Here is a 16,963-nt window from a genome sequence, read left to right as displayed (position 1 = left end):
AACTTCACTAAAACCAGCTTAATAGAGATTGAAATATTATTCCGCACATGTCCAGCACCAGGTTCAAAGAAGTTAAGTATTTGTCTGTTTTTGCTTTTTACACAGAGCAAAAGCTTTCCAGAACTACAGATGCAGAGGCACAGAATTAAGAAGAGTGAACTGTCTGTGTAGTGAAGATGGCAAATAGGCAGATAAATTAGAGGTTTTGGATATAGCAGCATTAGAAGAATTAGGACAAGCAGACACCACGGAGACATTCGCCTGCTCTATGTTTTGAAAGAGATCCGTTCTTGTGCCTAAGTCACCGATAGAGACAAATTTCTTTGCTGCCAATTACATTGTGAAAAACACAGTTGGCACCAAGATCTGTGCCTCGTTGGTCCTGTAAAGAGGAGTCTTTGTAGTCAAGCGGTGCTTCTGGACAAATTGCACTCTGATGACCTCGCACTACTCCTTTACCTTATGAAGGGGAAGTCAGGCTGGAGCCTAACGTGTCTACAGATTGAATCTTAGGGGATAGGTGATGCAGAAATGAATCAGGTTTTACATCAAGCTGAAGCACAGACGAGAGGAATAAGAAGAGTTCTTTGTAGACAGGAAAGGGATCTCCTGACCACGGAAAACCACCAGGAATTTACAAGAAAACTATCAAATCTTATTGGTGCACAGTAGACAATCCTTTTTAAAGACATGTTTCTATTCCTTTGCAGAAAATGCAAATGAAATATCACCCCATGGCAAAGTTTAAATTATACCATTCACCTTGTTTCACTCCCATGACAGGCACTTCACTCCTGTGAGGTCTTTGGCACCAGTCTCCAGCCTGGCCCTGGCATCTTCTATAACAGTTAGCAGCTGTCCACAAGCAGACCATAATACTGACCATAATCATGGCTGGAACTGCCAGTTCAGACCCACAATACCACTAAAAAGCACCTCTTTCACACTAGGTTTAACTGCTCAACAGCTAATTTCCCACCTGGGACATCCAAATGTGAAAATATGCTGCTCATTACAAGTGAGCTTCTTTACATGGATGTTAGTTGCGGATCTGGACCAGCAGGCAGCACTACCCTCCCTCTCCATAACACTAAATCTATGCTCTGTAAACTCAGTTTGGGACAACAGTTGCTTCATTTTAGGCAGTGATTTGAGACCCGCTGCTGAATATCTGTCATTTTCGCTTTAAACAAAAAAACTATTGTTGTTTTGTTTCTTACCTGTTCTATACCCAGTGTTATTGAGATACACAGCAAAGGTACGTGGCTCATGAGTAGCCTGCCATGAGGGAGAAGAGCAGTTTTCATTGTTGGTGTATATGTTGTGGTTGTGCACATACTTCCCAGTCAGCATGGAAGAACGCGATGGGCAGCACATTGGGGTGGTTACAAATGCATTGATAAAAGTGGCCCCTCCATTCTCCATAATCCTCCTGGTTTTATTCATCACTTGCAAAGACCCTGCAATAAGAGGTACTGATCATCACTGTGCTGCAAAAAAAAAATAGTTAGAATATATTGGCTGCTATTATGCTATTAAAAGTAAAGTTTCAGTGATTAGCTTGCCTTTGGACATCAGTCTGTTCTATTCTGTAGCTTAGGTAATTTTAGAAGATAAGGGTTTTATTATATCACCAAAAATATTTTTCAGGATTCCAGAAATACAGAGTTCTTTTAGCTCAGGCTTCAAAACACTAATGTAGAAACAGAATGTTAAACTTTAAAGCTCCATCAGATTTATAGGTGCATAGTTCTTCAAACATGGTTGTAGGAAAACAGTGTGTCACAGAGGTTGTGTCATTAGTCAATGCACCAGTAAAATACGTAAAATGCTGCGATTACCAATGAATCTGCTACAATTCTTTCCATTTTATCAAATAATATGAGAGAGAGAGAGAGAGGAAGGAGGTAAAAGGAGTGAAAGATGGTGGGAGGAGAGACACAGAATTCAGCAACAATTTTCTAGAGGAAGGTTTATGTGGACGCAGGATCAGCATGTCTGGCTCCAATGCCAAAGCGCTGTGCTCAAAATCAGCTTCTGGGGATAAATCTGTGTACAAAATATTGGCAAAATTCATCACCTTTCTCAGGAAATTACATTGATCCAGTTTAAAGTACAAAGACTTTTTTGCATCCTTCAAAACATTTTAATGAACAGCAAGGAGACAAGCAGGGCTTGCAGACTTCTGATTGCAGAAACACCGAGCAGCTCCTGATAGGGCCTGTCAGTATTTGCTGACAGCTGTCAAACTTTGATTTCTGTTATCTAACAGAGCAGAGATTGAAGGGTGAGGGTGAACCAAGGATATGTCAGTGTGTGCCCAGGAAACGTATTGACATTGTGAATTGTGATACTTGCAAAATTTTGGTGGTAAAAAGAGGTTTCAGGAATTTTACTTTTTTTTTTTTTTTCTTTTCTCCTTAGTTTTACAATTAATTTTGCACAGTTAACTATTGCAGGTTTAAGTTTAAGTCCATTGGTGCCACTGATAGAGTGAGAGTTTTTCTTGATAGTTTTGTTTGGGTAACTTGAAAATAAAATTCTAAAAAAGTTAGAATTTATCTTAGTGGTTAAAGTTAAGCATGCCCTGTTTTGCCTTTGGACTAAGGAGTCAGTGCTAAATACAAAATCTTTTGCATCAAAATTATTTGGTTAAAAAGAGGAAGAGACAGCTCTTCAGCATTTCCCTTGCAGTGCCAATGTCTGTGTTTTTAAGGATACATTTAATACCCTGCATGTAAGTCACCATCATTTTGGACTCTTCCTCTTTCACAGCCCTTCCTTTCCAAATGCAGAGCATCTTCATTCATGCTTTCCTGAACTTAATACATACAAAAGCCTTGTGTTTAAAAATATAGAGAAGTAGAGGAGTAAATGAGAGGTCATTGAACACAAAAATCGATTTGTATGAGTGGGTGCATTTCAATGAGTTGTTGAGTAAAAGTCAAATGAGAGATCATCCTCATTCTACCTGTCTTTGTCTTGGATCACAAGCTGGCTTTTTCTTTTCAGTTTTTGTTCTGTTTTGTCTTGTTCTGTTTTTGCCATACCTCTCCTGTTTTTGAAATGTCACAGTTTATTGCTGAGAGCTTAGCTGTGAAGTGCTTCGAGGTCCTCAGATGGAAAGTGCACTGTTCAGGTACAGTAATGCACAGTAACAGCAGAAGAGCTGATATGCACTTTCATGCCTCTATGCATTATAAATGACCAGCTGTTAGAGTGCTTCCTCATTCCTCTGCTTGGTCAGCCTTCTGCTCATGCAAACCTGCTGTTTATGCGTAAGTTTTTCTTCCAGGCATGCACTCACTAGCACTGATAATAGATTTAACCCCTCTGGAAATTCTAGAATAGGCACTTTGAAGCAGGTGAGACTTCCTCATTTGGAAAATAAAACACAACTAGGAGATAAAACTTGCTGATATAAGTTATAGCCCTTTGCTGTCTGTAGCTCTCGTCACAGCTTGTGCTCTTTACCATCTGGTCCCCAGTCTTCAGGGCACACGTACCCAGGCACTGTCTGACAGAAGGAAACTTGTGCTCTACCTGACCAATTGGGGAGCACCTGAGGGGAACCAAGTACCTGGAATGGCCGCTTTGGACACAGAAGTTAGCAAATTTTGTTAAGCAAGAAATTCAGCGTCACTTCTCAGGGGATTTTCATATATCAAGAAATATGTTTAGTAACCAAGGTTTCACAGCAAGACCTAAAGTAGCTATGGATTTTTATCCACGTGCATCACAGGTGGGCATCTCTACAAAGAGACAGTTAGAGCCACCTTGTCTTTACATAGGTTGTATGCAAGGCTCCAGAAAGGTGATGGACTTTCTCATGTCACAGCACATATCCCCATTTTGTCATTTTATGTTTTCTGGTGCTTTAGTTCTAGTGAAGATGGAAAGCAAACCGAGCAAATTATGCCTCGTCTGATGTATCCAGATTATGCTGTGATCTCTTCAGCCAGTGCTGTACTCAGTGGATGGTTTATATGGATTTCACTGGGTGGTGCATTGGGCTGTGAACAAGGGTACAGAAAAAAGTAGTTGTCTCAAATGGACTTCTCCCTCTTTTTTTTCCTAACCTTTTCCCACTTCCCTGCAATCTCAAAGGCCTCTAGGTTGGAAACACTGAAACTACCAATGTACTCATTAATTTTGACTCCTTTCTGACAAGTTGCTATTTACAGTGAGGATTGTAAAAGTGTTTTGGGGATCATGGTTTGAGTACTGATATGTGCAAGTGATAGAGAATCTGGAGAGGAGAGGAAGAGTGAGCAAAATGCTGGAAATACCTGTCCTCAGGCCTGAACAGAGTATAGACCTGACCCCAGTGGGAGTTGGGGCCACTGCCCTGAAGAGCAGCAATTTGTTTTCTAGAGGGAGGCAGTAGTTCTGGTCAGTTCTGGTTCCTGAGAGCTGGTGCTCTGCCTTGAGCAAGATGCCCATCTGTCTCAGTGCTGGGCAGTTATTTCTCTACCCTCAGGATCCTGGCAGGGCAGAGAAAGTGCAGAGGCACAATTTAACCAGACATTTCCCAACTTCTGGGACCAGGTGTTTGCTGAGTTTCTCCAAGAGCTGCGGGCCAGGCTGCTTCACACCACGTAAGTTACCATCCACCAGCTGATCTGTAATATCCTCTGTGACACATTCCTCCTAGCATAAATAGGAACTGACTGGAGCTGTGGAGCAATTTGTGCGTTTTATCTGATAAGTTGAACGAGACAGTAGCTCTGCTAAACTTATTTGTATTCAGAAAGCAAAACTTAAGGGGATGGTACAGATCGATAGGAAGATGTGCATACTCACGCTTCGAGCACTAGCTAAATGTATGCTCTCTGCCTCTTGTAGATTTTGCTTTGGATAACTCCTGGGTATATCATCTGCACTCAGGCAGCTGAACATTTTGGTTCAATGCTTATACATGCTCTGGAGACAAATTCTTCCTGATTGAAGTCTATAATGTACTTTTATGCTTTTATGTTAAAACATTCATTTAGAACAGCTTTTAGAAATGTTCATGCAGGGAATACAATAGCAAAGAATCCATATCAAGAGACTTTCAGTCTTATGATTTTTGGATACCAGTGCCCAAGTTTTATTCCGTCTGTGGCAGAAAGGGTTACTTTGCACTGACCTTTGGGAAACTAAAGTTTTTTTTCTCAGGAATCACTGAAGGGTGAGGGGATAATTCACACATGGAAAACAGTATGGCTTTACTTTTCAAATAAACAGAATGATTTATTAGCAGAAGCACGAATAATGCAGTACAGTAAGTCTTGGGGCTGAATCCTGTTTCCTGTGAAATGATCTATGAAAAGGGGAAACCTGTGTCTTCATTCAGTGCAGTGGGAATGCATACACATCCAGACTATTGCTCAGCTGCCTGTTAATAGGAGCCAGAGTGCCCTGCAAACATCCAGAGTAGCTTTCAAAGAGAGGAGCTCCACAATATGAACAAAGTGGCTTGCCACATCCTTCCTCCTCTTTCACCACTTGCAAACCCTCTCACAAGACTGAAGACAGCAAGTCAGTAACACTGCTCAGAGATGTGTCTGCTGACCTACCTTCCCCAGTGTCTTGGAGAAAGTAAGCTTTTTTAGACCACAAAAAGGAAGACATGACTTGACCCTTTTAACGAAGATTTCAGAGCAACTCTTTCAAGAAGAAATGCATTCCTATTGTAATAGCTGTATCTTAGGTCAGAAACAGAGCTGGGAACAGCCATTCATTATGCGGCATGGCCAAACAGAGCAGACGTTTGAAAGAGTGAGAAATAAAAAAGATAAGATGTGCTCAGATCTAAAGGCCAGGTCTTGGATCCCTGCTACATAAAAGGACTAGCTCTCAGTCATAAAATAGAGTTCATTAATTGTGTTCTCACAACCCTGAAGGACTGTGTAAATTATTATTGCATCATGACAATACAAGCAGGCTAGCAACTAACAAATTGCTTTTAGATCTACACCACTTTTTGTCTACAACTTTCCGGTTAAAAGTATGTGATTTTAGGAAAAAAAAGAACTATTTTATTATAAGTTTTCTGGAATGAAGTGTTTTGATTTTTCAATGACATATGGCGTTTTGTTTAGAAATTCACTATAGTTTTATTAAAAAAATGTCTGACATTAAAAAACACTAAGCATGTAAGATTTCACTTTCAATTGATTTGCCAATTTTTCACCTTTTTGATCCTATCTTCCACCCCCAAAACTAAAATATTTGCTTGGGGGTAACCTAAAATGATCCTCTTGCTCTCCTTGATTTTTCACTTTGGGCAGTGAACCAAAAAATCAGTTATATGCATAACTACCATTAATATCTTTCTAACTTAATGGAAAACATTCATAGGCCTCCTGGAACATCATCCAAGGGTTTTAACTTTTTCCACCCTAAGAAAAATATATATAAAAATCACTTCTGGCTGGTATGCCCAGGTTGTGCTCAGATATTTAGTATACTTGTGAAAGCAAAACTATCCTATCTTTATACATATAGCATAGTTTAAAAGCAGATGGATTTTAAATGGTTTGATAATTTATGGAAAAGATAAGTATCTGTCCTGAAACCAGACCAGTTTGTCTATGTGCATAAACATGTCAGAAGACATACACATATGTGACAGATAGATAGAGAATACAAATACTCACCTATACAGCTCTGAGGGAAGGGTTAAAACCGTGTAAAGTTCAAATTTTGAGGTGATATAGAAAGCCACAAAGTGAAAAAGTTTTTGATGCAAGTTTTTTTATCTGTATACCCTTGCATGTATTATTAAATCCTTTTACGGTGGTGATTAAAGCCTTTCTCGGTGGATTTTGATAAGCATACATTTCCTAAAGTCTTTAATTAAATGTGATGAGTGTTATTAAATTAAATTAACTCATTTTCCAAACTTGTCCCACATTCCGATATTGTTGCAGTACTAGTACCTTCTCTGAATTCAAAGTACTTTCTGCTTGGCAGAAATTACTGAGAGACACATGATGAATGAAGCAGCAAATAACAATTATTTCTCACCTAGCTCCACATCTTGATCATCTGTGAGTACGAGGATGATATTTGGTCTGATATTTTTTCTCTCCTGCAGCACACGTCCTCTAAACCTTGGGGACTTGACAGTGGAACAGTGATTTCTTAGCAGTTCAGTACTGAGCACTGTCAAGATGAGTGCAAACCAGGAAGACTTCATAGTAGTTCCAGTATTTCAATGAAAAGACTGGTCCAGAAGTGCCTGAGCTCTAGTTTTCAAGACCTGCAGGGAAGAAAAGAGATTCTATTCAAGCAATAAATAAACTTTCAGTCACATAGTGAAAGGATGACACCTAGTAAAGCCAAGCCCGAAACATACCATTTAACAAGATTATAAGCCATATTGTTGAATAAGAGCTCTATTCTGTCATTCTCTAAGAATAAATTCGATCATTCCGCAACTATGCCTTCTCAAATAATTTTTGCTTGAAGTCATGCCACTGCCTGCATTTTGTATAGGCATGACTTCTAGTATACGCCTCACAGTGCTGCTTCTCCTACACCCCACGCTTCTTTTTATGCAGCTTGTTCCTTATACTCAGTACCTGGGAGCAGTAAAAAATTGCTGGGATGCAGACGTGTTCAGAACATCTGTAGGAGGAGCCCTGTAAGAAGGAGAAAGCAGAAGGCTTGTCAGTCAAAGACCTCAGTACTGTGGCTGTGCTTCAAAGTCTCCAGAACTGTTCACTACAGCTTATTTCTCTGCCCTGAAATAAAAATGAAATAAATTTGCATTCCCCCCAGCTTCCCTACTTAATTTAATACCATACCTACGCAGTCATTAGACGGCACCTTAGCTGCTAGAGATGAAGGACATGTATCTCACGTCATCAAACACAGGTACTTTTCCAGTATTTATAGCCAGCATAAGATTCCAAGAATAGGAGTTAATTCCATCATATGGCATGTAGTAGAGCGATAAAGCTATTTTCGGTTAAATCACCTGCATGAGCAACTAAACCCTTACAAAGCAGAGGGGAGAGCATGGCTGCCTTTTGCAATCTGCATTCGATCACTATGTGAAAAGTCATCTTCTCACTGACAAGAAAGCTCATACTAAGTGACAGTCCAGCTGATCTTACCCAGCATTGTGAAAAAGCGTAACTGTCCCTCAATCAATCAACAACGGACCTGAGTGCCTCATCCGTAAAGCGCAGTACCTCTAGTACAGCCTCATCCTTGATACTCCGCTTCCAGACTCAGCTTAGTACATTATCAGAACCTCCTCTCTGTACCTGTCAGTCAAACAGCCTTGCTTTTGTAAGACCTGATGCAAGCACAGAGGCTTGTCTTTGCTGCAGCAGATTTAAACCTGTGACTGAAAATGACTGATTTGTGTGGAGAGGAGTAGGTAGCCACTTACACTTTAACACTTTTGGCATTACTGAATGAAGCTTTGCAAAATCATCCTGTTACACAAAGGAAGGAAGGGAATGTCTGAGGGCAAAAAGGAAGGGGTTGGGAAAGAAACCTCAGAGTCTTGCCTACTCCCTCCAGGGTGTTGACCTGCCACATACATTCCTTCTGGTTTTATTCTGGAGCTATGGATAAAGCACAGTGATATCTGTCAAGAAAAAAACCCCAAACCACAATCCCACCCAAGCCCAAGAACATTCAAGAGGTCTGCCCAAGGGGAAGCCTGCATGGGAACTGGGATGCACAGTATATAATTAGACTGGAGCATAATTCACCAGGAGATCTGCGTGCACCCACACCTGAGACTTCGCATTCAGACATGCAACATGAGCTACAAACAGATTAATAAGTAGAAATAATTTAATGAGCAACAGAGAAGACAAAAAAGGCCTCATCACTCACCTAGAAATGCATTAATAGGAAGGTGCTCTAAATTTCAGGGGAAGAAGCCAGAGGAGAAGCAGGGGATGGGACTTGGTGTTGGACTGCTAGAAAAAGGATCTTGTTCTTGTTTTCACATACACCTTTTATTTTAAGCTTCACAAGCTAAACAGTTTCATGCTCCTCACTCTGGCAGGCTGCAATTACACCAGAAGAGTGTGAACATCTTTAAAAGGAATATCCAAGCGTCTGTGGCAAAGAAATCTTGTCTTTCATTGTCTCTACACCAACAAACAGTCCAGCCTCCCACTTCACATTAGAGCACTGCAAAGCCAATACAGGGGATTGACATTTTAAAGTTAAATACCATTTCAGTGATTACACAACATTCAGAAGGACACTGGAAGTCTGTAATTAGTCTGAACTGACTTTTTAAAATAGTTCAATTTCCATGTATTTGTTCTAAGTCACATAAAAGCTGACAAAAGCCCCCAAGACCAGGGTTACCGGAGAAGCCAGCCTTCTTCTGACAGACACCAGACACCACATGCTCTTGGTGCAACAGCAGAAATACAATTTCTCTAAATGTCTGATCTTTAAATAGCAAACCTTTGACTCACCTCACAAAGCACGAAAGGCTGTGTGAAGTGAGACTCAGTGTTTAGTTTCTTACCTCAGTTGTACTGTACAGCAAACTTTTTCAGACAATGTTGACCCAGAAAGCACAGTCATCCTGACTGCACTGAGCAAACATTGGCACCAACTTGTTTGAATAATCCCCCAAGGACAAAACTGCAAGTTCCTGACAATTACACCTCAGTGCTAATAAAATTGACACTAACCCAAATGAACATTAACAAGTATTCTTCATTTCACCCTTTTGGAGCTTTATTAGTTAGTTTTAAATCTTCCTTTTGCTTTAGCATGTTAGGGCCACATTAGACAAGTCTTTTCTAGGAAAAAGTGTGAAGGGTTTCTTTACCAGGTCTTATTTTTGGTCTTTGCAGGACAAAGGAAGATATCAGGACTAATCTACGCTTATAAAATTAATTACTCATTGAATGTTTCTTGCACAAAAGCACAGTAATGCCAACTTTTCTTGCTCATTTCAGTTTTGCATATGATAAATCTTTATTAAAAGGTGATCTTTGATAACTTGCCCTTTTAAAGTCTGTTTCCCAGCCCTAGAAGGAAACAAAGTAAAGAAAACTATCAAAATATAGGCTTGATAGGGAAGACAAGGCTGCAATGCTTGTGTGGGATACTGGTTGGTAATCTGTAAGTGCCCCTGTGGACATTGTAATTGTCTAGAGAAAAGGATGAAAATAGGAGAAATGCTAAAAGGAATCTTTTCAAATCCACAGGCAGAAATAAAGTTTTTGTGCAGTGTTCAGAAATCGAGGCAGTAAAAATCTATAAAATGCTTTTCTCTAGCCAAGTAAACAAGTGATGATCATAACTTCTATATATGCTATTTGGGAAATGTAAGTGATATTTTCCCTATAGAATGTACATGGAACAACTGAAATGTAATCAGTAAAAAAATGAAACCAGAAAATTCCAAGGAAACTTTTTTTCCTCATCTGGATGTAATTTTTCATTCAGTGATTCCTTTTTTTTATCCCCCAGGAGCACAAATTCACAGTTTGTACTCACCTTTCATGGGATAAAATCTGAAAACTTGGATTTTTGGTTGGTTTTATGCTGCTATTATTATAAAAGGCAGTTCACGGACTCATTGGTGTGGAGAATTACCTGTGAAACTTGAATTACATTGGCAGGGCACCGCAAAGAAGGGCTACAGTACCACTTCATGTGATGTGGCATAAAAACTAGGAGGACTTTATTTCTAGGTCTCTTAAGAGGATGTTTAGTGACTAGGAAGAAAAGCAAAAGGTAGCATCGTATTTTTTTAAACAATTCATAGATTTTATATCCATTTTGGCCGAGATTTTTCAGTGCATTGACTGAAAGTGCTTAATCTGGATCACAACAACAGATAGTTTTGAAAAAAGAGAATTTTCCCTTTGAAAATCCACTTTGTTTTCATGTCCACATTTTTTACTATGATCACTAAAAGTGCCATTTTGTGTTTGGCCAATACAAATCTGTCTAGAATCATACACTTTGCTTTTGAAACAGGGCACTGAGTATCACAAGAATACTCGATTATGAGCTTTAAAGGCATATGAACTTCTCCATATTTAACATTCTACAAATGTGGCTTCCACATACCCTTACACAGGGCATCTGGCTTACATGAACAGATTTCTTTCTTGCTTATAAATCTGAAATCAAATGTGGGGATAATTAACAAGGGCAGTGGCTATGCAACGCCCCACATTCATGGCCAAGTGAGACGACTTTGTCTTCTCTGCACTACAGAGCTGGTGTTTTCTTTTGATCATGATATTGAGGACATCACATCATCCAAAGTCATAGGTTAAGGCCCACTATTCTAGTGGCCTTTCCTTAGAAACAAATACGGATCCACTATGGACAATAAAGGAAGCCGCAGTAATAACAAATGATAATAGTACTAGTAATAATGTGGACTGTGATTGCGGAGCTTAAGCACCAGAAGTCTGGATTCTGTTCTGCTTATATTAGCAATACATGTGCCCAGTGAATTGAGAATGTAAGGTACCACAGGGAACCTAAATCAAGAAACTCTTTATGCAGTAGCAATTTTGTGGTTAAGTGTTTTGTTCCCCATTACTATCCAGTATCCTACTGATTATTTCTCTGTACTTAGATTTCCCTGCCTCCAAAAAATTTGCATAGGTGTGTATTATTAAGATATAGTCCAAAAATGAATGTTTTGCTGCTTAGGATATTTCTAAGATTTGCTGACAAGTGCTAGGAACTTGCACAAAAATACATCAAAAACACAGAAAAGAAGCAGGCGGCCTTGTCATTGCAAGTGATAAGTTGCTTCATTTCCTTAATGCAAAAGATCATTTTGGATAATTTCTTCTTACAGGTTTCTCTGATAAATAAATGGATAAAACCTCTCAAACAAACAAGACCTCAGCTATCAATCACCACAAGAAAATGAGTTTTCCTTCCTCACACCAAGCAGAAAAGCACTTTCTTCCTATGCATTTTGCCTATGACCTGCTGACAGTTTTAGCTTTAATGAACATTTTTTATAGAAACATGACCCTAGTGTTCTCCATTTCCTTAAAATCAGACTCTCCATAAGAAAAGCAGAAAGGCAAGGGACAACAAGAATTCTTATAATTCATAAACAGCAGAGATTTCGAGTAAAAAGAGTATAAAGAGTAGAGATTCTGCTGTTGACAGAGTTTTGTAATTTCCAGTATGATCTTGAGGGTTGGTCACATTGGTGAGAGAGCACCTTGTCAGCACCATTCCAAACACCTGCCAGTCTGCCTGTAGCGCCAGAAATCGCCGTCACTGTCATCAAGTTAACTGAAGGTGGCTTCACACATCCATACCCTGCTAAGGTCACATTCCATGGTTTATGCCTACCGTTTTCAGTTCCCTGCTCTGAAGTCAGCTGTGTCCACCTAGCAATGCCCTGCACTCTGGAGCATTCTGCGTATGTGGAAACTCCAAAGTGAAAGGGAGTGAAAGATGTTTTCTCAGCCACACACATATGGCTTCTGTGAGCCTTTGATGTTTGTGTCAAAGGATGGATGGACTTCTTAAAGCCTCACATAGTCTATGCTAAATGAATCATAACAGGTGTGTGGTTAGAGACCCAATAAAATTAGTAATTTCATAAGATTAGTAATTGCATGAAGATTGTGCAGATAGATTGAAATTACATAAGGTCAGGGAGGTGAGATGTTCATCTGACCAAAGCAACATAGTGGTTCAGAAATCTTAAATCTTTCCTTAAACCATACTGCCCTGACAACTAGAGGGTTGTAACACCCTACAACAACAATAACAACCCCCAATTTCTGTAATACAGTGAAGCACTTAAGTGGAAAAACTGTTGAGAGATGACTGTTTAAAGTTTAGTAATGTTAATGCTCTTCTCACATCTCACACTTCTGTCTTATATTTAAAAGGCAAACACTGCAATCTCAGACTACCAGGCATGACCGCGTAAATCTGCAGGTCAGTTTCCTGTGGGAATAGCAAGCTTGCAGCCATGGGAAACACATTTACAGTACAGCATAAGTCAGGAAAAAAGTAAGACCTACCATCTCTTCTTAAAGGTTAATCCCCTAATCTTAGTTGTAAAGTAGAGGATTTGCAGCGAACACAAAGAATGTAATTCCTATCGGGGTCTAATCTAATAATTATCTATTGGCACACTTTACTAATCAATCAGTTATCTGCTCTCCTTCCAAACATAATATGTGTATTATAATGATGTATCGTCAATGCCTCAGGCTAGATTAATTTAAAGTAACTATAATTTAAAGCAATTGAAGGCAGAGAGAATCATAACCTTGTATTACGTTTTTACATTGTAATTTCACAAACAGTTACAGACAGGAAAGGAAAAAGCCTGCAGTGACTTGAAAGTATAATGCACACTTGCTAACCCACTTTTATAGCTTTGTACAGGTTAAGGAATATTCTTCTACGTAAAAGTTTCCAACACTTCATATGTCAAGAGTAAAACAACAAACTCCAAATGCGTTTTAAAAATACGTAACTGCAGAAGAAATTCTCTGTATTTGAGAAAAGAAAAATGCCTTTGATTTTAATGCTGTTATTATAGTTGAATAAAACATCAGTGAAAAATAAAAATAATGTTTTTTGTATTAGATTCAAATCTGTGAAAGTTTCAAAAGAAAATTCCTGCATATTTTTCAGCATGCTGCTAAGTTACAAACTGCTAATAATATGCAGTTACTTCAATTTATTTCTCACCATCTGATTTACTTTGTTTTAGAATTTCATATTTCAACACAGCCAAGAAGAGCACTTGTCATACAAAAGAGCCTGGTATAATTGAGCCAGATGACGTGCCCCACAAGTAAAATCAGCCATTCATGAAAGCTGGTCACCAGAGGCCATTTCAAACAATGCACATTTCAAAGTAATCTAAAGTAATCCCTTTTCTCTACTGATTTGGTTTCCAGGCAGTCTTAAGCACATGTGTGCAGCAAACAGGAGGCTTATTAAAACCTGATGTTATATTGGAAGTTATAATGCCATTGCCTTGTGATTGAATTCCATGTCTGTTAGTCTTCAAAGAGAGGAAAAAAAATCAATTAAATTTATATGCTTATTAAACATGAGTGTCATGATACGTGCACTTTATTAGCACTTGCTAAATAATTAAGACTGAGAAAGATAATTAGATGTGCACTAGGGTCCAAACAGGCTCCTGATATCAGGTTTTTTTTAATCTTTAAAGAAAGTGGCTTTCCATCTACCAGGCAATATTATTACTAAGAGACTCCAACTATTTTTCAAACATAAAGGGTAAATTCTGTGTATGAAAGAATTGCAGGTAATTTTAAAATTCCATTTTAAACCCACATATCTTTGCTCTATCCCTGCTCACTTCAGCAGTGTGGGGCATTATGAAAACATACCTTACAATAACACAGTGCCGATTCAGTAATCCACTAAGTAGTCTTGGTTGGGAGATCATATAACAGAGGTGAACAACAGCGACACAGTTTGCACATTTCTTTAAGTTTCTATTTAAGTCCATCAGCTTTAGAAACGGCTCATGAGCACAGATTTTCACATCTCCTTTAGGTAAAGAACTCTTTCAATTTAAAAAGCTTCCTTCCTAGATGTGTTTACTTCCCCTCAAAGTTCTGCAATTCTCTTTGAAAGAGGGACTTTTTATTTTTTATTTGGTAAGTTTGTTTTCCTAAATAAATGGACGCGATCAACTTGAATACAAATACAGCATCTTCAGCACAGAGTATCTACAGATCTGCGTATATAGGAGAAGGCAGAGAACATGTCCATCTCCATTATCACAGGGAGAGCTTAAGGTAGGCTGTGCCATCATGTGGATGGGTGGTGGGAGCAGAGCCTAATGCATGGCTGCTCTGGCCACACTCCTTGCTGACAGCACAGGGGGAAGGATCAGGAGCTCACGGGGACCAGAGGAGCCTGTGTTAGATCTGAAGCATGAGGAACTGGCACTATGAATCTATATAGGTGTCTGTACATAAACAGATAGCAGCACCTGTACTCCTAGGAGAGGATCTCAGACATACTTTAAGCTGCAGCGCAGTGTATTCAAATGACTTTTACTCTTGGTAAGTTCAAACTGACTTTAGTAGGAATTCTAAGATAGACCCAACAGATCAGGTCCTGAATACTGATTTTGAAGCAAGATTTTCCTCACTAGCGTACTTCTTTTTGTCAAGCAGCTTTTCCAGTCCTGGCACAGTATAAACTTTACTTTCACTGATATACATGTAAAAGCTCCTTGACAGATAAAGAAATCTGTTTTTAAATAACTTCCTCCTTGACAAACCTGTGCTATAGAGAAACCAGCTTACTAATAATAGTAAACATAGACCAAATAAAACAATCTGTTACAAAAAGCAGATGCTTCATATCCTTTTCCATAAAGACTAGTTAGCAGTGACTTGAGGCACTGCCGAGAAGCACATCACTCTTGCTATCAATCTTACTTTTAATCGCCTTTATAACCAGAAGGCCCAGTGTTCCCCAGACTGGTTCACCTGGGGGGGGGGCACAAGGTACAGCCCCAGCCCACAAACACTGGGAACTTGTGTCTATTGCAGCAATCCTTCCAATCCTGTCACCTTGCTGTCCCACAGCCCCCACTCAAGCACACACCTGCATACGTTTGGGGGGATTCCCAGTGACCTGCAACTGACACACTGTGGGGAAACTCAGAAAGTCAGCTCCACATGGCCATGTCCTACCAGGTGAAAAAGGATTTGCACAGGAATGGCAGCAAATATGAGCAAGGAACACAAGTGATGGATTTACTGCCAAATCAGGTGTCCCAGGTCCTTACTTAGACCCCAAAACATATGTTCTGCTATGTAAAATAAATATGCCTGCTGGTTTCAACAGGACTGGTCAGCTCCTTAAAACAACCTCTTGCAGGGTCTTTGATACAACCCTGGTGCAAAGCTGCTTTAAGATCTTTGCTAAATACTTCAAGAAAAGCTAAACACATGAGAAAAGCCAAAATATAAGAATCATCTGGATAATGAATTTCATCTGAAAACTAGTATTCCTTTCAAAAAAGCCCAGAATCAGAGTCTGTTCAAGGACAGAATATACCATATACAGCTTATCTGTCTGAGGAATATAAATTCTCTCAGCCTGAATTCTGGTAATCTGTTCTCAAAGAGCTGTTTGAAAATAATCGTCAGTCTGAGATCTAAGAGACTCCAGAAGGACTTGTTGAAATTATTCTGTGAATAATTTTATGTCAGAAAACATTTTGAAAGGCTAGCACATATAAATGCATTTGCATTTTCCAAGGGAAAATGCCTACAGAAAGGCTCTCTTCATCTTTCAAGCTCACATACAGGTACTTTCAATTTCACCATCGTAGCTTCTGTAGGTGAGAGAGCAGTTTTAAAGGATGCAAGAAAAAGCTGAATATAATCAAGAATCCATAATTTTATTCACAATGCATTTCTTACTAAGCAAAGTTCCTATTTAGCATTGAAGAGACATGATTTTATATCATATTTATAAATGATATGTATAACATATCTTTACAGATAATTAATGGTAAGCCTGCTCATGAGCCAAGCTCCGACTAAGATGCCTGATGCAACACTTACTGAAATATTTTCTCTATCAGTGATGGAGCAGGCAGTCCACCTTACGTCCCAGTGTCTGACTGTGCGTTATGCACAGAGAGGGAAGACGGGAATGGAAACTGGTAATCATTAGGTAGAAGCATCTGAATAATACAGCATGAATCAGGAGCAGGAAGGAGCAGGATGTATCTGAAACCATTCCCACCTAATGGAGAGGAGATAGAAAGGCAAAGCACAGAACTGTAGTGCTTTTCTTCATTTTGTGTAGGAAGGAATCTGGGAGGCATCCCAGTTTACAGTGATTATTGTGGGGAAACCATCAATGATTGCTTTACTGGATGGTTCGTTGTTTTTTTTCCCCTAAATGCAGGTGAAATGTTCTTATGTGAAAGGTGTCTCATAAACTGCATCAATGACCCAATTCAGGAATG

The 16,963-nt window shown here is 39.2% G+C and overlaps 1 protein-coding gene across 6 annotated transcripts in view; it reads right to left on the bottom strand.

Annotated features, from left to right (window-relative positions):
* Positions 1 to 16,963, bottom strand: part of SULF1 (sulfatase 1) — a 123,982-nt gene that overhangs the window by 56,007 nt on the left and 51,012 nt on the right. For 5 of the 6 annotated variants that reach the window (XM_065668414.1, XM_065668410.1, XM_065668412.1 and 2 more), the window contains 3 exons: positions 7,572 to 7,631; positions 7,015 to 7,249; positions 1,221 to 1,460 (listed from right to left, as the gene is read on the bottom strand). In XM_065668414.1, the coding sequence (XP_065524486.1) occupies positions 1,221 to 1,460; positions 7,015 to 7,186 (412 nt within the window). In that variant the 5' untranslated portion in view covers positions 7,187 to 7,249; positions 7,572 to 7,631. Of the gene's footprint in view, positions 1 to 1,220; positions 1,461 to 7,014; positions 7,250 to 7,571; positions 7,632 to 8,844; positions 8,969 to 16,963 lie in introns of those variants that run through there. The other variant, XM_065668413.1, reaches the window with a different exon arrangement.

This window comes from Lathamus discolor, chromosome 2, assembly GCF_037157495.1.
Source record: "Lathamus discolor isolate bLatDis1 chromosome 2, bLatDis1.hap1, whole genome shotgun sequence".
Taxonomy (NCBI): domain Eukaryota; kingdom Metazoa; phylum Chordata; class Aves; order Psittaciformes; family Psittacidae; genus Lathamus; species Lathamus discolor.
Note: the sequence above shows the minus strand (reverse complement) of the source record. Positions and strands in the feature narration are given on the sequence as shown.